At 43.4% G+C, this 27416-nt stretch overlaps 1 protein-coding gene across 1 annotated transcript in view; it reads left to right on the forward strand.

The window, feature by feature from the left end:
* LOC311242498 (uncharacterized protein) overlaps nt 1-27052 on the forward strand; it is a gene marked incomplete at both ends in the record, with an annotated part of 157585 nt that extends 130533 nt beyond the window's left edge. The window contains 11 exons of the mRNA XM_084331460.1: nt 113-217; nt 6942-6984; nt 7504-7582; nt 7773-7870; nt 10606-10720; nt 12048-12195; nt 21310-21405; nt 23285-23448; nt 25026-25094; nt 25656-25731; nt 25892-27052. Of these exons, the coding sequence (XP_084187586.1) occupies nt 113-217; nt 6942-6984; nt 7504-7582; nt 7773-7870; nt 10606-10720; nt 12048-12195; nt 21310-21405; nt 23285-23448; nt 25026-25094; nt 25656-25731; nt 25892-27052 (2154 nt within the window). The remainder of the gene's footprint in view (nt 1-112; nt 218-6941; nt 6985-7503; nt 7583-7772; nt 7871-10605; nt 10721-12047; nt 12196-21309; nt 21406-23284; nt 23449-25025; nt 25095-25655; nt 25732-25891) is intronic.
* Nucleotides 27053-27416: the final 364 nt, after the last annotated feature.

Genomic DNA, 27416 nt, shown 5'->3' on the forward strand with positions numbered 1-27416 from the left:
TCTTTCTCTCTCTCTCTCTCGCTCTCCATCTCTCTCTCTCCACCTCTCTCTCTCCATCTCTCTCTCTCCATCTCTCTCTTCTCTCTCTCTCCCTCCCTATCTCTCCATGTAGCAGAAGGTTCTAGGTGGTGAGTTTTATAACAAGGTGTGTGGACACCTGAAGCTGCTGGAGAAGGAGTATTTTGGACTGGAGTTCAGACATCACAGTGGTAGCTATGTAAGACACACACACACACAGACACACACACACACACACACACACACACACACACACACACACACACACACACACACACACACAACACACACACATAATAATAATAATAATAATAATCTTTATTTATATAGCACCTTTCATACACGGAGTGCAGCTCAAAGTGCTTAACAGAGCAAAGAAATAAAAACACAACATTTTACAATAAAGCAAAAAAAAAAAAAAGTAAGGAAAAGAAAAGCAGGATTTTAAGACCAGCAAAACATGATTAAGAAAATAGCTAAAAAGCATAAATGACAACAGGCATTTTAAAATCAGCTAAAAGCAAGAGTATAAAAATATGTCTTGAGCTGTGCTTTAAAGCTATCCACAGAGGCTGCCTGTTTTATATGTAGTGGGAGATTATTCCACGCCGTCGGCCCATAGAAACAAAAGGCTGCTTCGCATATATTTTTTATATTTCATTGTAGGCACTTCGAGCAGGTCCGCACTAGAGGACCTGAGGGGGCGGTTTGGAACATATCTATGTAAGCAGTCGCAGAGATAAGATGGTGCCAGACCATTAAGAGCTTTAAAAACAAGCAGGAGAATTTTAAAATCAATCCTAAAGACAACCGGGAGCCAATGCAGTGAAGCTAAACCTGGAGTAATATGTTCCCTCATCTTAGTTCTAGTTAAAATTCTGGCTGCCGAATTTTGGACAAGTTGTAATCTGTCAGTTGTTTTCTTTGGAAGGCCAGAATAAAGTGCATTACAATAATCAAGCCGAGAGAAAACAAAAGCGTGGATTAGCGTTTTTGCATCATCCAGGGACACATAGGCTCTAATTCGTGCAATATTTCTAAGATGAAAGAAGGCAATCTTCGTGACATGAATAATGTGTGTATTAAAATTCAATTCAGAATCAATAATAACCCCCAGGTTCTTTACTGCAGTGTTATTTTCTACGTTCAGGTTACCCAGTCTACTTTTTATCAGTTCTCTCTGCTCACTAGACCCCACTATGAGAACTTCTGTCTTATCCTAATTTTAGCTTGAGAAAATTCTCACTCATCCAGCCTTTTATGCTGGACAAACAGGTCAACAACGGGTCTAGAGCACAGGGCTTGTCTGGAGCTACGGAGAGGTAAAGCTGGGTATCATCAGCATATAAATGGAAGTTAACTCTATGATTGGTAATAAGTCCACCCAGCGGCAGTATATACAGGGAGAACAATAAAGGGCCAAGAATGGATCCCTGCGGGATACCAGAACAGATGGTGTGTTTGTCGGAATCATAATTCGCTAGATTGACAGAGTAGCTTCTACCTGTTAAGTAGGAATGAAACCAGGACAAGGCCGTGCCTGACAGACCTATCCAATACTCGAGGCGGTGCATTAGAATTGTGTGGTCAATTGTGTCAAACGCAGCCGTTAAATCTAGGAGTAGGAGAATGGATACCTCTTTATTGTCCGCAGACACCCTAAGGTCGTTAATTACCTTTACAAGTGCTGTCTCAGTGCTATGGCCCCTCCGGAAACCAGATTGGAATTTGTTATGGACCCTATTTTTCTGTAAAAACGCATCCAGTTGATAAAAAATTTTCTTTTCTAAGACCTTGCCCAAAAAAGGGAGATTAGAGATAGGTCTATAGTTACTCAACACAGAGGGATCAAGGTTGTGTTTCTTTAGTAAGGGCCTAACTACAGCCATTTTTAGTGAGTCTGGAAAGATGCCTGATTTGAGAGAGCTGTTTACAATTTTAAGGATATCTCCAACCACACTGTCTAAAACCTCTTTGAGGAAGGGGGTGGGAATGGCATCCAAAGAACAGGAGGATGATGACATTTGCGATATGGTTTTGCGGAGTTCCTTTTCATCAATTTCACAGAACGATGCTAGACTTCCCCTGGAGCGATTTATCCTGTTGCATATAGCACTACTAGCTGCATTTGTAGTTTGAGAGTTTGTGCTAAGAGCATCACTCACAATACTAGCACGAATGTTAAGAATTTTATTATCAAAAAAGGATGCAAACTCATTACACTTATCTTTAGTGGCAGCGAGCGACTGCTTGTAGGACTGGGGGGGATTTAAAAGACGTTCAATGGTGGAAAATAAAACTCTGGCATTTGTCTTATTCTCATTAATAATGCCTGAGAAATACGTCTGTCTTGCCAGACGCATGGCTTTGTTGTAGGCAACTGTAGATTGCTTTAAAGACTGTAGGTGGACAGTGAGCTTGGTTTTTCTCCAAACTCGCTCCACTCTACGACATTCCCTCTTAAGTGAACGCATATGTTCGGTGATCCAGGGTGTTATTCTGGCTTTATGTCTCCTCTTGGTTTTCAAGGGAGCCACTTTGTCAAGAGCTGACCTTACTTTAAGACTAAAATGTTGAACCATATCATTTACTGAGGAAGATTCAGGTAGGGCGGGCGCACCTACCAGATGACTAGGGAACTCACTGGCTGCTGACGGGCTAAAGAAAAGTTTTTTAATAGTATAGTCTGTACTGTTTTTCTCAAGATCAGGGACAGTCATACTAAAACATAGCAGATGGTGGTCAGATAGCTCCGGCCTTTCAATAATTTTGTCGACAGTGATTCTCATACCTCTAGAGATCACCAAGTCCAGGGTGTGGCCGTGTTTATGTGTTGGGCCGACAACATGCTGAATAAAATCAAAAGAGTACAACAACTGTAGGAAGCCCACAGCTTCAGTATCTGATACATTCTCCACATGAAGGTTTCCGTCGCCTGTTATCAGGGTTCTGTCGTAGTTAGTGGAACAGATAGATAGAAGTTTACAAACATCACAAGGCAAACTGGTCAGACTACTACTTGACCTGAACCCCAGAACCCACCTCACCCCTGCCCACTTTGCCAACCTGGGATGGCTTGGAGTAGACGGCAGAGTGCAGCGACTTGCAATGGGCCTGGTCTACAAGATACACTATACGACCGGGGTGCCCATGTACATGTCAAAATACTTCCCAAAGGTCAGTGAATACCACAACCACTACACCAGAGGAAGCTCAGCAAATCATGTTGGGCCCGGATTCGGCTCAAACAAGGGACTAGACACGTTTCGCAATTATGCCACAACAATGTGGAACGCCCTACCCAAAGCTGTAAAGGAATGTGAATCCCTGCCCACATTCAAAACCGCCCTTAAAGAGCACCTACGGGAGGCTGCAATTCGAAACTGGCCACCGTAGATGCCCAAAACCCCCACCACCTCCTAATAGACAGTCTCCTCCCCACCGCATGTATATATTCCCTCCCCGCCGTATGTATATTCCCCTCCCACCCACCCACCCCCTCCTAATGTACAGTCCCCTCCCCATCATATGTATATACTCTGTCAGGATCTAGGGGTAACAGTACTGTATATTTGAATACCGCCTATGTCACAAATGTATCAGTACTAAATACCTATATGTCCCTATGCCATAAATGTCATGTATGTTATGTATGTCATAAATGTCTATATGAATTGAAAATGGGGGACCCTGATGGAAACAAGACAAACGTCTTTCTCAGGTCTGCATCCCCTTAACAATTGTATGTATTGAGCCGTACTGTATTGTACCCATTCTGCAATCTGTTAAATAAAGTTTTCATTCATTCATTCATTCAAGTTCAGCTATTTCTGTTAAAAATAAGGTTTTACTGAGCTTTGGAGGACGATAAATAGTAATTATTAGCACAGGGGATTTACTCTCAAGTATGGTGGCCTGGTATTCAAATGATGAATATTTGCCAAGAATCAGAAGTTTACATTTTAAAGTGTCTGAGAAAATATTTGCCAGTCCACCTCCTTTCTTGCCCTCACGTATTGAGTGCACAAAACTATAGCCCGCGGGGCAGGCAGCGGCCAAAGTTACCGCTCCATCAGAGCCAAGCCATGTCTCCGTTAGAAAGATAATATCTAATTTCTCATCGCAAATGATGTCACTAACCGATGAGGACTTGTAGAGAAGTGACCTAATGTTAAATAGGGCCATCTTTATCCCATGACCATGGCACTTTACTGGACTGTAATACTTTAAAGGTCGGAGGTCTGTCAAATTTGCTTTACCAGATGCTCTATTTTGATGTCTATTGCTAATTATTGTAGGAATGGGATGAAATGGTAGAGGTAACTTTGATGATAACATTGAAGAAGATATTAGCGGGGCACTATTTTCCTGATTACTAAGCTGCCCAAGCCTGGGCTGGGGAGAGAGTTGAAGGCGGTGAGTTAATTGAGTTACTGTAGAACTTGGGCATACAGAGCATCAATTTACAGGCTTTTGGAGAAATGAAAAGAGGGCTTGCAATGTATCAGAAATATTCATAGAGAGCAGCTTGGCTCCAGACCTGTTTAAATGTACTCCGTCCCTATTGAAGAGGTCATATCTGTCATAAAAAAGAGTGAAGTTATCTATGTAGGCAATGTTCCAGAACCAGCAGCTTTCCTTCAGCCACAGATGTAATTGGTGAATGCGACTGTATTTCATATCCCCACGATATAGGCAGGGTAGGGGCCCTGAGATGGCTATGGTCTTACCAGTCTCCCAGAGACTGAGAGTGTCCATTAATCTATTGAACTCCTCTTTTATCAGCTCTGATGCATCAGCTTTGATATCATTGGCTCCAATGTGAACCACCAGGGAATTTTGACACACCTCAGACAACAGACTAGGTATCATAGCGTTAATGTCTGCCACTTTAGCACCAGAGTAGCACCTTGTCTCGCAACCTTTCACAGAGACATAGCGGACGATTGAGTCACCTATAATAAGAGTGTCCGAGACACTAGGGGAAGAAGTAGGAACAGGAACAGCTCTGTCGCTGAGAGCTGCATTGACGTTGCTCGCAGCGGGAACAGGGATTTCCTTGGTGACGTCACCATTTGCCTTAGCTGTATCTAATACTCGGTTGTTCAGTGCAGGCGAAAGCTGCAGCCGGCTATTTGAAGGGACGCACTCGGACAGTAGGTCAACAGGGGGCGGAGGGGTTTTCCGTCGGAGGCGTTTACATTGGGTTAACAGGGACGAGGGACAGGAACGCTTCCTATTAGCTCCCTGTGCAGGCGATGGCTTTAGACTGGTTTGACCAGCCTGTGGATAGATTGGGGGGACAGATTGGGGGGACCCCGTCGCTGTCCCAGAGCGGCGATCCACAAACCGGGAAGCCAGTGTGGGGGGGGGGGGGGATCCTGCATATTCAGGACGTCGTATCTGTTCATAAGCTGGATCCTCTCGGGCTCTCGAATGTGTAACCTACCGGCATTTTTACCCTTGCCAGCAACAACATTGGACCAACCCTCCACATGCTTACGCCGAGGAGTGGAGGTGGCACGAAGCTTGGGCCTAGCTCCCTGGAGTGACCAGGGTTCCTCTGACTGCCCCGGAGCCTCCGGAGCTCCGTCTGGGCTGGAGAGACTATTGCTATCCAAAAGAAGAGTACCCATGGAGCTGGTTGACAGGACAGCGATTTTTTTCGCCTGTGTTGAGGCGACTGTTGAGAACTCCATGACAAGCTTGTTTTTCTCACTAAGCTCAGATTTTAGCTGAGAGATGTTCTCTTTCAGCTTTGAAATGGTAAGGTTGCATGACTCACACATAGCCGTCATATGGGTTGCTGTATATTTCCTAGGATATCGATGGTCTAAAAGACTAGCCGGTAGCGTCTAGCTGTAGCTATGAAACAACAAGCTCCTCGATGGTCTAAAAGACCAGCCGGTAGCGTTTAGTTGTAGCTATGAAACAACAAGCTCCACTAGCTTAGCTCACGTTGAGCAGGGTCAGCAGAACCAGCTAGCTCTTCCGGAGCTCCTGGCTAATTGCTAACAGAGCCAGCTAGGCTAGGCTACTGCTAACAGAGCAGAGCATACATTCAGAGAGGTTCTCAAAACAATATAACTAGTCCACTGCTTTTAAAGCAGATTAGATAAAACAGACCTTTTCAACTGGTAGCTGTAACCATGAAACAACAAGCTCCACTAGCTTAGCGCACGTTGAGCAGGGTCAGCAGAACCAGCTAGCTCTTCCGGAGCTGTAGGTACTGTGTCCACATGTCAGCTGTAAGTACTGTGTCCAGGTGTCAGCTGTAGGTACTGTGTCCAGGTGTCAGCTGTAGGTACTGTGTCCAGGTGTCAGCTGTAGGTACTGTGTCCAGGTGTCAGCTGTAGGTCTTTCCTCACGGTGGCTGGTAGTAATGGAGGACTTTCCTCACAGTGGCTGGTAGTAATGGAGGACTTTCCTCACGGTGGCTGGTAGTAATGGAGGACTTTCCTCACAGTGGCTGGTAGTAATAGAAGACTTTCCTCACAGTTGTAGGTGGGGGATGTTAGTCCATCACATACACACACACACACACACACACAAACACACACATACACACACGCACACAAACACACATATGCATGCACCAACACCAACATACATTCAGACAGGCACGTACATGCGCATTTGAGTTATACTCCCATCAGTCCAGCGTGCACACACACACACACACACACACACACACACACACACACACACACACACACACACACACCACAATGGTCTGTCCACGTACAAGCACCCATGCTCAGAATAAATTATACATTTATCTACTAATAAAACACAAATGGTCTCAGAATAAATTATACATTTATCTGCCAATAAAACACAACTTGTCTCAGAATAAATTGTACGTTTAACTGCTAATAAAACACAACTGGTTCCAGAATAAATCACGATGGTTTGTGTTGCAGGTCTGGCTGGAGCTGCTGAAGCCTCTGGCCAAGCAGATTGAATGTGAGCCCCAGACTAACGACACATGAGGAGCTCATTACACATTCACTGCTATTGATGACAATACAATGATCCCCCAGAGTCATAAAGGTCTCTCTCTGTATGTCTCTCTCTCTCACTCTCACACGGTCTCTCTCTCTTTCTCTCTCACACTGTCTCTCTTTCTCTCTCAAACTGTCTTTCTCTCTCTCTATGTCTGTCTCTCTCTCTCACACCGTCTCTCTTTCTCTCTCACTGTCTCTCTTTCTCTCACACTGTCTCTCTCTCTCTCTCTGTCTCTCTCTCACTGTCTCTCTCTCTCTCTCTCCCTCTGTATCTCCCTGTATCCCCCTCCCTCTCTCTGTGTATCTCTGTTGCTCTCTCTCTGTATCTACATGTCTCTTTCTCTCTCTCTCCCCCTCTCTGTGTGTGTGTCGCTCTCTATCTCTCTGTATCTCCCTGTCTCCCCCTGTGTGTGTCTCTCTCTGTATCTCCCTGTCTCCCCCTCTCTATGTGTGTGTGTCTCTCTCTCTCTCTCTCAAGACACCAGTGATCTTTTCTTTAGGTTTATAGTGAAGTTTTTCCCACCAGATCCTGGACAACTAAAGAGAGGCCTCACCAGGTATTGTGTGTGTGTGTGCGTGTGTGTGTGTGTGTGTGTGTGTACCCAGAAAATCACCAAAACATTTATTTAAGATTAAAATGATTGAATTGCATTAATACACAAATTAATTATTTATCCTACTGACTGTCTGTCTGTCTGTCCGTGCGTGTGTGTGTGTGTGTGTGTGTGTGTGTGTGTGTGTGTGCAGATATCTCTTTGCTTTGCAGATGAAACAGGACCTATCCAATGGCAGTCTGACCTGTAATGACAACAGCGCCGCCCTATTGGTCTCTCACATACTGCAGTGTAAGTTGTGGCCGGCTGTAGCTAGGGGCAGGGGTAGGCTCAGTCCAATCAGACGTGCATCTTGCCCACCCAATCATAGTTAACACATCCTGCGCCAAAAACGTTGTACAACGTGTTTCAAGGTCATGCTAATTCTGCCATTCCACGGCGTACGACGTTATTGAGATCATATTTAATTTTTTCGCCATGGTATTCAGAATGCCCTCACGGAGTGGGAGCCTGCACAACTCTGCAACGCTTCAATACTGCCGCCTGGTGGATGATCGGCGAGTTACAACCGGAAATGGATCTCTGGTGATCTCGGTGCACCGGGCAAATGCGTCCGGCACTCACATATTGTTGCGGGACTCTAGACACACGTCGTGTATATGGATCGCTGCCATAACTCAATAATCGATATGATTTGGGCATTTATTATTATTATACAAACCGGAAATGGATCGAGTAGATCACCGTCAAATAAGTGGGATCTTTTTCCTCCAGTCTCATCGGCGAACGGTAAGAGGACGCTGACGTCATTTTCAGCGTGAGTGTTTATTATTAATAATGCAAACTGCTCTTATCAATATATCACCCATACTACATAAAGCATTTACTGATGATCACGGAATTATAAACGACCCCCCCCCCTCGTTCAGCCGCGCATGATCAGTCATAACGTTTAGAATCATGTACAGTTGACATTTTTTATATAACGTGTATCGGCAACAAACGGCAGTTGATAATCTATATATGAGTTTATGCCTAACTCACGTTCTAGGAATTACTGCAGAAAACGATAAAAACATATTTATATTCTAGACGGTATTTTCGTATGAATCTATGAATGAAAAAGTATAACGTTCCTACATCCTGAACGATAGATAATTGATGTTGAATGGGCCATAGTAATGTCAATTTAGCAATACAATTTAAAAAGTTATAGCCCTGCAAAGAAGGTGAACATCTCCATAGGCTTAGAGTGGTGGCAGCGAGTGTACAGTATATAGTTGCATGAGTTACATTGAAGTTTGAGTATAGGCTTGATGTGTACAGTATAGTTACATGAGTTACATTGAAGTTTGAGTATAATAATAATAATAATAATAATAATAATAATAATAATAATAATAATAATAATAATAATAATAATAATAATAATAATAATAATAATAATAATAATAATAATAATAATAATAATAATAATAATAATAATAATAATAATAAATTGTATTTGTATTGCACTTTTCGTTCACTAGGATCCCAAAGTGCTCATTTTTTTTTAATAATTATTAATAATAATAGAATAAAATACAAAAAAAAAAATCAAAATAGAACATAGTTAAAAACATAGTATAAGGGGGGGGCAGGTGGCGCACGGAGATTACGTTCGTCACCAACACCGGGAGACACTAGGATTCGCCTGTTCGAATCCAGCTCCCGGCGTTGCTATCAGCTTGGCTGGCCTCTCACACTGATACAATTGGCTGTATCAGGGGGTGGGAAAGCTGAAGGGTGGGTCCTTGGCGTTGTGGACAGCGACCCCTACAGTTCGGTCGGGGCGCCTGCTCAGCGAGGGTTGGAACTGAGGAGAGATAGTGTGGCCTCCCACACGCCACACTCTCCCCGGTGAGAACCTGCGCGGCCAGGTTGGCCTGCCCCAGGCTGCACATGCGTCGGAGGAAAGCATGCGACAGTCTCCGGTCTCCCGGACCAACAGTAGGGGAAAGTACGCAACAACCAGGAAGGGTGGGATGGGAGAAAAATCGGGAAAAAGGAGGGGAAGAAAGATAAAACAAAAAACAAAAAAAAACAACATAGTATAAACTGAAAATGTAAGACAACACCACAAGAAAAAAAGAAAAACACAAGAAAAAAAGAAAAAGCTAGCAATCAAAGGCCTTTTGAAACAGATTCAGGTTTTCAGGCCTGCTTTAAAAGAGTCCAGGCTCTGTGGCGCCCTCAGCTGGATGGGGAGGCTGTTCCACAGGCGTGGTGCAGCCGTGCAGAAGGCTTGGTCCCCCATGGTGCAGAGCCAGGTACTGGGGACCCGAAGGAGCAGGCTACCTATACAGATCTGAGGGTACCGGTGGAGGATTGTGGAGTGATGCGTTCCTGAAGGTTTTAGTTATTGATGGATTTATAGATATAATTTATCTGTTCAAAAGGTGTCATGGGATAACTTTTCTACTGTTATGTAATACTGTTGTAAATATATTTTTCAGTTTCTGTTTGTTCAATGTCCCCCAGTTACAGGGGAGATGTCAACTTCATACAACTTAAAAATAAGAATAAAGAGAGAGCACAAGTACAGATGACAAATACAGTATGAGGAGGTAGAAATATATATTCATCATATATTATATGCCAATATTAAATCAACTTGATGCTTTGAAGGCACAGCAATTGCATTTCCAATGAATATTAGGTTAGAAATAGAAAATAAATACACTTCTTTTAATCTAATGTTCATTTGTTATTTTGATTATATCTGTTCCTATCTTGTATTGTACAATAATTATTGCAAACTATTTAATTATCTAAATCTAAATCTTCTGGTATAAACGACACCCACGTCCGGTCTTCTATTCTATCCGAATACAGAGTGTGTGTGTGTGTGTGTGTGTGTGTGTGTGTGTGTGTGTGTGTGTGTGTGTGTGTGTGTGTGTGTGTGTGTGTGTGTGTGTGTGTGTGTGTGTGTGCGTGTGTCTGTGTGTGTGTGTGTGTGTGTGTGTCTGTGTGTGTGTGTTCTACAGCAGAACTAGGGGACTATGAGGAACAGCTAGACCGTCACCACCTGGAACTGAAACACTACGTACCGAACCAAGAATACTTGGACCATAAGATCACCAAGTTCCATAAGAGACACAGGTACACACACACACGTTTTACTATACTCTGTATTGACTTACATTCATTGAGTTGGCTCAGGTTAAATAATGTAGCCCACCACATCCTGATCCCGCCGCAAAAAAATTATCTGCATTCCGAATTTTCGCCCGCCAATCGCTTTGTAGAAAACACCAGTGCGTTATTTTGAAAAAAGCAAAATGGATATACCATATACGGTCTTTTTCCAAGGCAAAATATAAACAAAGTAATTCAGAAGCTGCCAGCAGCAGCACCAGCTAGCGCACACCAGCAGGCAGCCACAGCGAGCCCCACCGGGCTGCCCCTGGGCATAACTACGGATCACCTGAGGCTAGGGATGTCCGATATTATCGGCCGATATTGGCATTAAAATGTAATATCGGAAATGATCTGTATCGGTTAAAAAAATCTTTATTCTTTTTTTTTTTTACATTTATTTAACCTTTATTTACCCAGGCAAGCAAGTCAGAACAAATTCTTATTTTATTTATTGTCAAAAGTATGCATAATGTTGTGTTAATTCCACGAAAAGAGATATGTAATGTTAATTACCTGAAATTATTACGTTTTTTTTGGGGGGCAAACCCCGCATATATCGGTATCGATTGATATTGGTATCGGAAATTAAGAGTTGGACAATATCGGTACGTATATCGGATATCGGTAAAAAAGCCAGTATCGAACATCCGTACCTGAGGCTATTGTATGTTGCTTTATCTTGGCATACAAGGCCTTGCTCTACGAGGGCATGATTAGAGTCAGAGTTCATCAAATCGTGGAAACTTTTTAGAGTTACTGTATGTACAAATTGTTTTCAAAGCATGATGAGATCTTTTCCTTCATTGCCGGTCGGCATCGCAACTTGTGAACGGTCTTTCTCAGCAATGAGGCGCATCCGAAACTGGCTAAGAACAACAATGTGCCAGGAGAGACAGTCAACTCCGAGTCTGCTTCACATTGAAAGTGATCTCACAGACAAACTTAAAGCTGAAAAGATCATTAGGCGGTCAGGTGGCGTAGCGGAGATTGTGCTCGTCACCAATGCAAGAGGCTGCGGTCTCGACTCCCGGAGAGTCAGCATTGCCTTGGCTCGGGCTGATCGCTATACTAACTCGTTTGGCTGAGTTAGGGGGAGGGGTCAGAACCGTGGACAGCACCGTTTGCAGGTGCGTGCGCAAGCAAAAAAGAAACATCTTGCGCGCTCGCGCGACTCCCAACTAAAGCCTCGCCTAATGTTCAGCTCACCCATTGCCTATGGAGGCAGAACTACTGGAATGTTCACAAACATTGTGTTCTGTCCGTCCGTCTGTCCTGTCCGTCTGTGTAGAGGTGCGTCTCCAGCAGACTCAGACATCCATCTCCTGGAGGTGGCCAGGAAGCTGGACATGTACGGCATCAGACCCCACCCTGCTCACGACGGGGAGGGCATGAGGATCAACCTGGCCGTCACTCACCCTGGGGTCCTGGTGTTCCAGGTAGAGATGGAGGATCATACACATCATACACACATCACCTCCATGTCAATCAATTCATTCAAGCCTTATTTCAACTTGGAAATTCATTGAGGGCACGCCCTTATTTTCAATACATGATAAATACAATAAATATACAATGTACAACACAATGTACAATAAGTGCCATCATAATATATAGTTTGTACAATCAATTAAAACAACTGCAAATTATGGTAGAATGGTTGGTGATTAAGGATTTATACTGATCAAAGGAGACCAAAGTATTGAGTTTTAGAGTTTGTTTAATGATGTTGCACGTAACAGAAGTACAGAAGCTAAAAGCACATTCCCAAGATCAGCACAGTCTCTAGGTGCTTTAAGTCTAAGAGCCAATCACTGGAACATGTACTGTAGGGTGCAGATGTCCACTCCAACAGAGAAGTGGCTTTCATGGCTTTATACATTTACATTTACATTCACATTTAGTAATTTAGCTGACGCTTTTATCCAAAGTGACTTACAAGTTCTGTACGACAAGTCATCAGGAAGGGCACAACTCTATCAGCTGAGTAACAATGTTCATCAAAGTGGTGTTGAGTGCTACAGTGTAGGTTAGTATATTAGGTACAGTGGCGGTTGGAATGCCCCACGGGCCCCGAGGCGAGATTGACAGCTCGCCCCCCCCCCCCCCCCCCCGATATTTATTGTATTATTAAAAAAAAAAAAAAAAATCCAACATGAAACAAAACATATCACAATACAATAATAATACGTCAAATGTATATACTCTCTTTTCTGGACTCTTTTCGCATCACAAACAGTACTGTATTTGCAAATCTGGTATGTCATGTATAGATGTAGCACTACTGTCTATCTGTATGTCATTATGTTATAATGAATTGAAAATGGGGGACCCTGATGTAAACAAGACGAAAGTGTTTCTCTGGTCTGCATCCCCTTAACAATTGTATGTATTGAGCTGTACTGTATTGTACCCATTCTGCAATCTGTTAAATAAAGTTTTCATTCATTCACCATGACATGTTTAGGTATTTGGCCAGATCCAGCTTGTCTGTGATGAGAGTGTTTTCTGTCTTTATGATTGACTATCATCATTAGATATTTCAGTTTCGTTATTACAGTAGCTGGCTAACAGTACGTTAGTTGACTAATACCAGAGTCAGAATTGGGTAATATGCCGACTACTGGCAGTGATGCGACCTATGTTACCACATAACTTTTGTCATCTCTGGTACTATGCAGTGCACTATGCAAAACGGCAAAGAGATAGGTAACGTTCGTTAAGTGCCAAATTACCATCATCACCAGCCGCATTTCATTGTATACCTGTATGCCGTGACAATTAAAACTCTTGAATCTTGAAATCTTGAATCATGATACACCCTCACATAATTCACAAAGTGTTCACGTGCGCCACCCATGTGGTAACCTAGAAATACCATAGATTGTGGCTAGGTGGTAACGTATATGTTTTCTATGATCACTATGAATTGAAAATGGGGGACCCTGATGTAAACAAGACAAACGTCTTTCTCTGGTCTGCATCCCCTTAACGAGCCGTACTGTATTGTACCCATTCTGCAATCTGTTAAATAAAGTTTTCATTCATTCATTCATTCATTCACATTACGTTAGTTAGCATCCAAGCTAGCGTGATAACGTTAGTAGTACTAGTTAGCTTACCTGCAATAATGTTGTCATCGTCCTGGACAGATAAGACTTGTTAAATCATAATATATCCACACTTTGTGCTGGTCCGACTCCTCGGTAAATGTCCCCCTTAGCTGCTCGGCGTCTTCGGATTTTAATACACCATGGTAGCGGTGGTGATGTGGGGGACCCTGATGTAAACAAGACGAAAGTCTTTCTCTGGTCTGCATCCCCTTAACAATTGTATGTATTGAGCTGTACTGTACTGTACCCATTCTGCAATCTGTTAATAAAGTTTTCATTCATTCATTCATTCATGTTTCAGGTGACTTATTATGTTGAACATAGCTTGCGATATTTTTCTCTGATGTCGCGTTCACGTTACGTGGGAAGAAGCGGAAGAACCAGAGGACATCTCGTTGCTACAACTAGGAAGCGTTCACGCATTGACTCGATCAAAACGCCCACATCCATACTTCCGCAATTCGTGACGCGAAGTGGGAGATATCGGGGTCTATAAAAAATCCCATATGTCCTAGTAGGAATTACAACTAGGAGGCTGACGTGAATGGTTTTTCCCAGTCGGAAGCTGATTCTTCCGATTCTTCCCACGTAACGTGAACGCGACATCAGAGAAAAATATCACCTCCGCGCTGCTTGTGAGATTTACGTGGCTACGTCACAGCCAAGGAAAGGGAGCGCTGGATTTGTGCAAAACGCCCTGTTCCTAAACCACACGCTATCAGTCGTACTCGTACCACAGTACTGGCAAAACGGGAGGAGCCTAGAATCAAAACAAACGCACCAGTCCCAGTTGCCGTTACCACCAGTTGTGTTCGATCCAGTCCCACACGCGAACGGCAACTCCATTCAGTCCCGGGCCTGGGCCCGGGGCCGGAGGGGGGGCCCGGGGCCCGGGCCCCCCCTCCCGCCAGACAGTGGGCGGGCCCTAAGGCAGCTGCCTCCCCAGCCGCGCCTATAGCTCCGCCCCTGATTAGGTATATTATAAGTGCATGACTGTAAGGTTAGTTAGGGTTAGATTATTATTTAAATGTTCCATTATACCTGTATATATAATTCAGGAAGTGGGTTTTCATTATCCCCTCCAGATGTATTTTAAACCTTTAAAAGAGTTATATATTGAATAACATAACATTTGTATATGTGTTTTTTCTACCAAATTGTTTAAAAAAAACGAAATATGCTAATTGGGAACAAGCACCCACTGATATTTACCAGGAATTCCAAGTCAGCAGCTTATATTCTTTCTAGACGTGTGAATATCTACTCTGCGTTCTGTGTAGCTGAAGATAAAGGTGTCAAGTTACCACATACTGGACCATGATAGGTTTGACCTATTAGTGACATCACACATCCGACTCAGATTTCAGGGAAGTACAGAGAAGCTCTCCCTCTCCGGGGGCAGAATGTGAAAAAGGAACTCTGGTGACAAGATCTGCACAAATAACAATGGACCTCACTCTCAAACATTTTCTTAAGTGTCTTCTTAAATATCTTCTTATGAACTTCGTAAGACCAACCTTAAGAAAGATCCTTTACTGGATTCATGACCATGTGGAAATGTGTTCTTAAACAGCCACCACATTCTCAACTATGCTCCCCGAATGAGGAACGCCACTGATTCTTATAAGTGCATGCAACCACAGGACCAAATGTATTGTCATTATACAGCACAAGTACAGCACAACGAAAAGAGGTTTGGCATCCAACCAGAGTGCAAATGTAACAAAGTGCAATAGTAATATAAAATGTACAGGTGATTAAACTGAGTATAAAATATATAAATTAGTACTACTGAGTAAAAATCAGATGTATGTACAGAGTTGTAGTATTAATATGTACAGTGATACAGGTATAAAGACACTATGGTAGTAAATAGGGGTGTAACAGTACACAAAAACCACGGTTTGGTACGTAATAACTCATTACATTTATTTATTTATATAGCAACTTTCTAGACACTCAAAGCGCTCCCCACAATGTAGGGTGGAAATTGCCTCCTTCACCACCACTGGTAGCACCCAACATTGGGCTACGCAGGCTCAATGGTTGCCATACACTGGCGCCAGGCACACATCACACTACACAATGGCTGAATGGCTCAGGAGACAGGGATTGATATCAGCCAATTAAGGGGAAAGGGATGATTAGGTGGCCTTGATGTCAGAGACCTGATTGGGAATTTGGCCAGGAACGTCGGGGGAACCCCCTACTCTTTGCGATATGCGTCCTGGGTTCTTTAACACTTTCAGTGCCTTTGATTAACATTGATTTACCCCGTTGAATGCCACCATCCACTTCAATGTTAGCGTTAAAAGCGCCTAATCTATGTTTTAAATTATGGCAATGTGTCTAATCTGCCCGTCGCTTATCAATGACTCATTTGCAGTCAACATTGTCGAAACAGATTGTTTTTTTATCGGTTCATTTTCATTTTATAGCATTTTGAAAAGCCCTCGTTTTCAAGGAAAATATAAAGATTCCATGATAAAAGACATTTACTGGAATATTCTAGAATACACAAAAACGTTGTAATTTTTCGGCCTATTTATGAATAGTTTTCAAATAAACGCTAGATTATCGATAGTATATGTGTACGTATGCACGCTATAGACGCAAGCTGAAAAATAGATTCTCTTATTTCTTATCAGCGCTCACAGCCAAACAGCCACATCACACATAGGGGACACGCTGATATCTCCGCGAATACAGCTCCGATTACCCCAAGACTGGTAACATAGACTCCTTACCTTACCTTAGATCAGATGTTCTCCAAAAAGAGTATTCCAATTCCTGATCGCCATTCCAAATATCGATCACGCTTATTGATTGATTATTGGCTGCTGTAAATATATATTCCAGGCTGATTTCCGTCCCGTGAGCAGATCCCTCTTGAGCAGACTGCTCGCCAGCACAAGGAGCCAGTTGGCTCCCCCCCCCAGAGATCTACAGATCCCAGGTCAGTCTAAGCGACTGACCTGCAGTTACACAGGGATAGACGATAGGGGGCGCTTTTTTCCAATCTGAGCTCCTGTAGGGGCTGGTGTACCAACGGGAGACTCGGTTGATGAAATATGAATTCAGATCGCAAATAAAAAAATAAAACGTTATTTGTCGTTGTGGGCACTCAATGGGGGGGCTGATAAAACGAGATATGTCGTCCGTGGCACTGAAAGGGTTAATGACAGAGATTCAGTCAGGACCTCAGTTTAGCGTCTCATCCGAAGGACGGCACTCGCAGCTATACGGTGTCCCTATCACTGTAACAGGTGGATTGTTACTGACAAGTCCAGAGGACAGAGTGCCCCCTGCTGAACAACACCACCACTTTCCGACAACGGCCTTGACCGGGGCTCGAACGGGTGATCTTCCGATCATGAGTCCGGAGCTCTACTCATGTGTACCTCGGTTTTAAAGTCATGGTTCACGGTTCATTTCGGTACAATGGGGGAAAGTTTGAAGAACGTGGCTTTCCATGTTCCACTCGGGGGTGACGTAGTGAACAATTACTGTTGAGAGGGCTGTCAATGAATATTCCATATTCAAATTAATAATCGATTTGTAATAATTCAAACCTTTATTTATTCTCGAAAAGGACAATTGAGGTCATCCTCATTTTCAATGTTGTCGAGACTTACAGACATTTCAATGCATACATTTTTAATAATAATAAATAATAACAACTCTATCTATATAGCACCCTTCACACATGGACCGCAGCCCAAAGGTCACATTAGTTTGTAAAATGTATATTAGATTGTAAAAAAAAAAAAAAAAAAAGCCCCCGGCTGTCTTCCTCTCAACTTCTTGTGTTGGACTGAATGCGCTGCATGATGGATTGGAGACACGCAACGTCACTTACATTGAGCTGAAGAACATGCCAGTAGTAACAACAACAACTAAAACCGTGGCGTGACGGCAGATACCCAACTCGGTCAGGGCTCAGTCTAAACTTGGGCTTGGAGTTAGAGTTAAATTGGGGGACTTAAGTTCCCCACACGCAAAAAAAATTGTTCAGCGTGTTCTGTTAGTGGTTAAAGTAACGTTGCATTCGTTTGGTACACACCGCGTACTGAACCAAAGTTGCCGTACTGAAGCGGTTCGGTATGAATATGTGTACCGTTACATCCCTAGTAGTAAGTCATATTGGCTAGCAGTATAACTAGTAAGAGTAGGTAAGGGATATGTACAGATATAGATATAGTATCTACAGATATATGCAGGTATGTACAGACAGATATATTCAAGTTTTCCCAAACCAAAAGCCATGGGTAGACAAATCGGTCCACGAAGCTCTGAATGCGCGCATCTCAGCCTACAACGTCTCGTCACAAGCAACATGGACGTGACAAGCAACATGGACGAGCACAAGGTGGCACTACAGCCTACGGAGAACAGTGATAGAGGCAAAGGGGCGGTACAGGGATAAGGTGGAGCTTCAGTCTGAACAGGCTGATTCCAGAGGTATGTGTCAAGGCCTCAGAACGATGACAGACTACAATGTACACGGCACACGGCAGCATCACACCTGGACAAGAGGCAGGGGAACTATGTGAGAATGCTATTTATTAGAATGCTGACTGGTAACATCACCTCCTGGTTTGGGAATAGCACCGCACACGACCGCAGCAGACTGCAGAGTGGCTCGATCAGCCGAATGCACAATTGGAGGTGGGCTTCCCACTCTAGTCTCCAGGACATTTACACCAGCCGTTGCAGGGTCAAGGCTAAGAGATTAATCAAAGACTCTAGTCACCCAAACAACTGCCTCTTTGAACTGCTGCAGTCAGGCAAGCGCTACCGGAGTCTCATGGCCACTGCAGGAGGAGCAGCGGGCTCAGGGTTGTCCAGCGCATCCAGGTTACCATGGAAACCACAGCTGCCAGTGTGCCAGCTGCTGCGTCCAAACACATCCAACGTCTTCATCAGTCCAAGCTTTGAAATGTCAAATATTGAAAAACCTTTGTTATGATATGGTTGCCCTATCCAACCCGTTAACACATTCCCCGCCAATCACGTTGTACAGCGTTATTGCCGGCCATGTGTTGTCTGCCAAACCACGCTGTACAGCGATATTGAGATCAATATTTCATTTTTTCGCCATGGCATTCATAATTCATATATACACCTCCGGCGCTGCAGCTGGACCCTACGGCTCAATACCGCCGCCTGGTGGATGGTCGGGCGAGTTACACTGGTAAACAGGATATTGTTGCTGTGCGTCCATTAAATTCATCCGGCCGTCAGATATTGTGGCAAGGCTCCCGACAGACACAATAGTACATATCGATCGCTTTATAAACGTAATAATCGATATTATTTCGGCGTTTATTGCGACATACAAACCGGAAATGGACCTAGGCGATCGACGTCCTATACCTGGGATGTTTCACCGCCAGTCTCATTGACGCACGGTAAGAGGACACTAACGTTACTTTCAGCTCGATTGTTTATTCTTTTCACTGCAAACCGATCTGATCAATATATCACCCATACTACATAAAGCATTTACTGACGATCACGGAATTATAAACGACCCCCCCCCCCTTTCATCCGCGCATGATGAATCATAACGTATAGGATCATATACAGTTGAATTTTTTTATATAGCGTGTATCGGGAATAAACGGCAGTTGATAATCTATATATGCGTTTATGCCTATAACTCACGTTCTATGAATTACTGCAGAAAACGATAAAAACATACTTATATTCTAGAAGGTATTTTCGTATGAATCTATGAATGAAAAAGTATAACGTTCCCACATCCTGAACGATAGATAATCGATGTTGAATGGGCCATAGTAATGTCAATTTAGCAATACAATTTAAAAAGTTATAGCCCTGCAAAGAAGGTGAACATCTCCATAGGCTTACAGTGGTGGCAGTGAGCCTACGTTGATGGATATAACCGTGGCAGGGAATGTGTTAAGAAATAACTGGGAAAAATGAAGGTTCTAGCATTAGTAGGTTGTAGCATTAGCTACATAATCTATCTAGCATTATATTTGATCACAACTCAGTTAATATGTAATACATTTTGGCATTTATGTTCTAAAGAATTACATACACACGCACAAACACACACAAGAACACACATACACACACACACACACACACTAGGGCTGTCTTAAATACTTCGAAGCTTCGTTCGATGGCACAAGCTTCGAACATTAAAAAAAAAATCGAAGTTAAATGAATTTCTTTTCAACATTTTTTTTTCAAATTTTTTATTTTATTTTTATTTTTATTTCGGTGTGTGTGTGTGTGTGCATGGGGCCATTGGGTGGGGCCGGGGGACAAATAACCCAGCTCAGCACTGCCCAAATTATATCATCACTATTGCCTGTTTGAAGGATATCATCCTCAAACACATATACACCACCTACACGCCTATTCTCAGTCCTTGCCCCACAATGGTGGAATGAACTACCCACCCCAGTTAGGACAGCCGAATCCCATCAAATTTTTCGCCGTCGACTAAAGACGCACTTCTTCAACCATTATCTGAAATAAAAATTTAAAAATAAAATTAAAAAAATCTAACCCTAACTAACCTTACTGTCATGCACTTGTCCTAATAAACTAACCTACACTGTAACACGCAACACTTTGATGAATATTGTTACTCAGCTGATAGAGTTGTATCCTTCCTGATGACCTGTCGTACAGAACTTGTAAGTCGCTTTGGATAAAAGCGTCAGCTAAATGACTAAATGTAAATGTAAATGCCTTGTAGAATTCCACACATAAGAAAGAAAGATACTGGGATGAATAAACAAAATAGGAAATAAAATGTAGAAATGCATGCAATACATAAATAAATATGAATCTCCATATATGAAATAGAACATTTAGATAAGGTGCTACTGAGATGTTTTGGTGAGTTCTTTGTTTTTTTGTGGAAGTAGCCCTTCTTAAAAATGCATGAACATTCACTGATAATTGGTCTGTAGTGGAGTCTACAAGGTCTACATTGCAGGACCATGTAGAATCCGGACCTTGTAGACTGACATAATTCTGTGCATAGTTTAGTCTACACAGGCCATATTTCAAATAATCAAAATCTTACTTCATTCATCTTAAACATTCTTGATTTGGGGGATTGGTAGTTCCCATGAAATCTGAAGTTGTTCAAACGACAACAGCAATCCACCTTGAATTAAATCACACTGTGTTGGCTGCGTCACAGTCACGAAAGGGGCTACTTAATTCATTAATCCAATCCACTTTATTTATAGAGCACATTTAAAAACAACAAAGTTTACCAAAGTGCTGTACAAGTCCCACAACATAAGATATTAAAAAAAAAAAAAAAAAAAATGTATTCGAAGCTTCGAATTAAAATCGAAGCTCGGCCCCAAAGCTTCGATTGCCAAAAAAAGTTCGAAGGTCAGCCCTAACACACACACACACTAAATGCCTTTCTTCTCCGTCCTCCAGGGCAACACTAAGATCAACACCTTCAGCTGGGCTAAGATCCGCAAGCTGAGCTTCAAACGCAAACACTTCCTCATCAAACTACATGACAAAGTGGGGGTGAGATGCTGCACCACCACGGACACCAGATGAACAAGTCCAACGTTAGCTAATATTATGATCTACTCCCATATACTCATAACATTCCCCTGGGTGTTCTGTGTCTCCTATAACATCATATACTCATAACATTCCCCTGGGTGTTCTGTGTCTCCTATAACATCATATACTCAGAACATTCCCCTGGGTGTTCTGTGTCTCCTATAACATCATATACTCATAACATTCCCCTGGGTGTTCTGTAACTCCTATAACATCATATACTCAGAACATTCCCCTGGGTGTTCTGTGTCTCCTATAACATCATATACTCATAACATTCCCCTGGGTGTTCTGTGTCTCCTATAACATCATATACTCATAACATTCCCCTGGGTGTTCTGTGTCTCCTATAACATTCCCCTGGGTGTTCTGTGTCTCCTATAACATTCCCCTGGGTGTTCTGTGTCTCCTATAACATTCCCCTGGGTGCTGTGTGTCTCCTATAACATTCCCCTGGGTGCTGTGTGTCTCCTATAACATTCCCCTGGGTGCTGTGTGTCTCCTATAACATTCCCCTGGGTGTTCTCTGTGTCTCCTATAACATTCCCCTGGGTGTTCTGTGTCTCCTATAACATTTCCCTGGGTGTTGTGTGTCTCCTATAACATTCCCCTGGGTGTTCTGTGTCTCCTATAACATCCCCCTGGGTGTTCTGTGTCTCCTATAACATTCCCCTGGGTGTTCTGTGTCTCCTATAACATTCCCCTGGGTATTCTGTGTCTCCTATAACATTCCCCTGGGTGTTCTGTGTCTCCTATAACATTCCCCTGGGTGTTCTGTGTGTCTCCTATAACATTCCCCTGGGTGTTCTGTGTGTCTCCTATAACATTCCCCTGGGTGTTCTGTGTCTCCTATAACATTCCCCTGGGTGTTCTGTGTCTCCTATAACACCTTTCCCATGCAGCAGCTCCAGACTTTTTACTTGATGACATTTTGTTTAGCTCTAGTTTTTAGATTTGGGAGAGAGTTCATGTTCACTAATATCTTTGGACTGTCTTAAACCATAGGAATGATATGTATGAATCATTAAATTAGGCATAGTTCCCCTTTAACAGAGCGATACATAGCTGGACAGTATGAGAGAGTTAAAAAGAGAAAGAAAGAGACAGACAGAAAGAAAGAAAGCAAGAGAGAAACAGACAGACAAAAAGAAAGCAAGAGAGAGAAGGACAGACACAGACAGACAGAAAGAAAGCAAGAGAGAAAGACAGACAGACAAAAAGAAAGCAAGAGAGAGAAGGACAGACAGAGTGAAAGAACATACCAGTATTGTGGGTTAGTTATGTGTCCATGCATGACTGCTAATGTGAAATGTGTGTGTGTGTGTGTGTATATGTGTGTATGTGTCTCTGTGTGTGTGTGAGTGTGTATGTGTGGTGTGGTGTGTGTGTGCGTGTGTGTGTATATATGTGTGTGTGTGTGTGTGTGTGTGTGTGTGTGTGTGTGTGTGTGAGTGTGAGTGTGTATGTGTGTGTGTGTGTGTGTGTATATGTGTCTCTGTGTGTGTGTGAGTGAATGTGTGGTGTGGTGTGTGTGTGTGTGTGTATACTGTATGTGTGTGCGTGTGTGTATATGTGTCTGTGTGAGTGTGTGTCTGTGTGTATATGTGTCTGTGTGTATATGTGTCTGTGTGTGTGTGTGTGTGTGTATGTATGTGTCTGTGTGTGTGTATATGTGTGTCTGTGTGTGTGTATATGTGTGTGTGTGTGTGTGTGTGTGTGTGTGTGTGTGTGTGTGTGTGTGTGTGTGTGTGTGTGTGTGTGTGTGTGTGTGTGTGTGTGTGTGTGTGTGTGTGTGTGTGTGTGCGTGTGTGTGTGTGAGTGTGTGGTGTTGCTCCAGCCCTCTCGTAAGGACGCAGTAGAGTTCTCCATGGCTAACAGGGACGTGTGTAAGTCCTTCTGGAAGATGTGTGTAGAATACCATGCTTTCTTCAGACTAGCTGAGGAGCCACAGGCTGCACACAAAACACTGCTGTCCAGCAAGGGGTCCAGCTTCAGATACAGGTAACACACACACACACACACACACACACACACACACACACACACACACACACACACACACAGCAATATTTCCATGCGTTGTGGGGACATTCTATGGAGTTGGACGTTCTTTCTGTAACTCCTTACCCTTAACCATAACAACTACATGTCTAACCTTAACCCTTACTCTAACATAAACATAACAACTACATGCCTTCAGTGGCGAATCCTTATGGAAGCCAACGGAAGCCATGCCTCCCTATTAAAATATGAATTAATATCAAATATGAAATATGAAGAAAAAAAAATATATATATATATAATTTCTTTTTAATATAGTTTACATTCTTTTTCATCTGTGCATCTGTGTTATAATTTTTTTTTCTTTTTTTAAATGTCTCCCTCTTCTCCTTCTCACTCCCTCTAACACACTGTCAGACTCACTGTGCTCACTGCAGCTATAGAGGAGAGGAGGCAGGGGGTAGGTCTCTTTCTCCAGCCTCAACCATGTGATTCATGTATATAGAGTCCAAATCCGATCCTAGCCAATCAGATTCGAGCTGACTGCCACACCCTAAAAGTTTAAAACGGGGCTGTGAGAAGAATCCTGAGTGTGGCCTCCCCTCTGCACACCTCCCCTCTGCACTCTGAACATTGTATTAACCCGTGACTGCTCCCACGGGCCGAATATTGCCCCGATCCTCGCGAGATTAAATCCACGGGTACCTCTCGGCGTGCCGAAGCTTTTCCTAAATCACTTCCATCATCGAAAACGAGGGGAAAAGGTCGGCTCGTGACCCTGAAAATGTCGCGTGATTTTAAAAACGCTGTATTAAGTGAGCCTATTATGGGATCCACGCAAGCTTTCTATCGTGGAAACATCTGGGCGTCCCGCAACTTTTACTCATTCACATGTAGCCCCGAAAATGCTTAGAAAAGGAAAACCGAAAGCGTGGAATAAACTCGCCGAAACGGAAAATTTCGAAATTCGAAATTCCGATCCGCGTGAAAATATTCACGGCCATAGAGGAGACCGTGGGACACCTTTTTGCAACCGAATATGTGTCTTGAATTTGCTCCCACGCGGCGCGCAAAATCGTGCAAGGAGAAATCGGACCAAAAATGAACCAATGCTCCAGAAGTATTAATGACCCTGATGTAAACAAGACAAACGTCTTTCTCTGGTATCCCCTTATACAATTGTGTGTATTGAGCCGTACTGTATTGTACCCATTCTGCAATCTGTTAAATAAATAAAAAGAAAGTTTGACTGGCCGCCGAGCCATACTGTAGTGTACATGGTGACTGCTTGACTTAAAAAAAATATATATATTAATAAAAATATTAATAAAATAATTTAATAATTTTTTTTTTAATAATTTTATTTTGGCTTCCCCTGTTATTTTACCCACGCGAGGCCACTGCATGCCTTACTTTAACCATTATCATAGCAACTACATGTCTAACCTTAACAATAACCCTAATCCTAATATAAAGCCTTTACACTTGGTCCCCACAACAGTAGGAAAACAAGGCCACACACAAACATGTCTGTCTGTCTGTCTGTCTAATGTATTGTTCTGTGCTGGTTCTGTCAGTGGGCGGACTCAGAAACAGCTGTTGGAGTGTATGCGATCAGGAGACAAGAAACAAATACACTTTGAGAGGTGAGAATAATTATTTCAACACTTTTACTTTTTTTATTATATTATATTTAATTGTTATTGTGTTTCTTTTTCTTTTTATGTTCTTATTGCCTTTGCCATTGCCAACTAACTGTGGGGAAAACAACTGAGAATTGAGATTCTATCTTCTAAGATTAAAACTCAATTCAGTCTTGAAAATTTTGTTCAGTCTTGATATGGTTTAAACTATCATCAAAATAATTAAATCATTAGCTCATAAAATCCTACAGATTAACAAGATTAGCAGAAAGACTCAAGACACTATATACATGCTTTTTTAACATGAAGGTTAAGAGCAATCTAGAATCTAATCTATCAAAATGATTTCCGTGTTTTGTTTTGGTCTGATGTGTGGGTTGGAGTTTAGTAACTGGAGTACTGGAGGTTGGAGTTTAGTAGCCCCTACCCCCTCTATCCCCACTCAACTCCAACCCACACATCAGACCAGAACAAAACATGTAAACAAAGCACAATAGTTGGGGCTCTTTTGCCCAGAGGTTAAAGATTCTATCTTTAACATTGTACACGTCTCTCTGTCTGTAGAACGTACTGCCAGCCAGACTACGAGGCCAGACAGTGTCAATCATCTCCTGACCTCTTGACCGACGTCTCCAAACAGGTACAGCTACCTCATACACACACAGACACACACACACAGACACACACAAACATACACGCAGACACACACACATAGTTTGATAATCTTATGGTGTGTGTGTGTGTGGGTGTGTGTGTGTGTGTGTGTGTGTGCGTGCGTGCGTGTGTGTCTTCCTCCCCAGCTGTATGAACAGGCCCGCCCGCTCCCAGGGCCGGGTCGCTGCACGGTGTCCCACAGCGAGGAGGAGAGGGAACCTCCGCGTCAGAAGGTCGGGGGAGGAGGAGGGGCCAGACGCAGCCAGTCAGCTGGCGAGGTCGCCCACAAGCACCCCCTCTCTCCCCAAGCACCGCCTCTTTCTGCCACTCTCCACCTATCGAGTCCCTCGCCTAAAATAAGGTCCGCCTCGACTTCTGCGGTTGAGGGCGTGGGGGGGGGGCGGATGGGAGCTCAGCGCCAGGCCCAACGGCTAGCCGGTATCTATGGCAACCGATCGAGACGCAAGCCCAACCCCCAGCCCCACCCGGACGCAGTACAGCAATTGGTCCTCCTCTACCCCAACAACCCCGCCTACCAGTTCCACCCTGTGCTCCCTACATTCCCATTGGCCGCCTACCCGCCAATCAACCGCTACGGCTACTTGCCGGACCACATCGGTGTCTCGTCATTGGAGCGGTTTCCTCAGATGAGGAGGCGGGACTACGCTCAGGATTATGTGACTATGGACGGTCTCTCTCGCTCGTCTCTGTGCCCGTTGACCTACGATTCATCCTCGTCAATCAGACGCAACACCCGTCCCTCTTGCACAGGAGGGCTGGGATTGGCCAGAGCGTACCCACCGGGAAGCCATGGAGCCAGGCTGTTGGACATGGGGCGTATGGAGACGGGACATTACAGCGATGACTCCACTTTCCTGCCAGGGCTTCCCCGTCGGGTGGCCAGCCAACCAGATGTCAAGTTCAACCTCTACCGGAAGTCTAACCCCGCCTTCGACCCCGCCTCTGAGTTCCGCCCCCTGGGTTACTACCCTCATCTGACACGCCCCACCAGACCCACCTATCTCCCGCTAAACTCCTCCCCTGTGCCAGAACGACCCGCCTCACTGTGTGTGTTAGGGGGAGCCATGCGAAGCTACAGCGACTCAGACCCGGAGGTTTTCCACCCTTACTACTGTCCACACCCGCCAATGGGGCACGTGGTACGGTCCGGTGGACTGGCCCGGATGAGGTTTTCATCTGGGAGCCTGCAACTGGATGAGGAGGAGGAGAGACAGAGGGAGGAAAAGGAGGGAGAGAAGAGAGGCGGAGGGGGAGGGACTCTGAAGATGACTAGAGTCAGATTGTAGATGAAGACAATTTAAAGTACAAAAGATTTAAAGGCATATTCCATCCATTAAAAAAATTGGTGTAATATCCCTTTACTACAATAATTGTATCTCCTCCACATATTATTATTATTATTATTATTATTATTATTATTATTATTATTATTATTATTAAAGTTTCCATGAACAATTGAAAGAGAACAAAAGAGTCAAAAAGGAAACACTCATGACTGCCCAATGAAATATGTCTCTGTGACTGCTGCTGTGCATTAAATCTGTGATCCAAAAATAAACAAATAGGTAGACCCACCACCAAAAAATACTAAATGGGAGTGTAGACATGATTTCATTCTGTAGTTGACTGACGGAGCTCTCGACACAAAGA

This window comes from Notolepis coatsorum (assembly GCF_963971535.1).
Source record: "Notolepis coatsorum genome assembly, chromosome: 1".
NCBI classification, from domain to species: Eukaryota; Metazoa; Chordata; class Actinopteri; order Aulopiformes; family Paralepididae; genus Notolepis; species Notolepis coatsorum.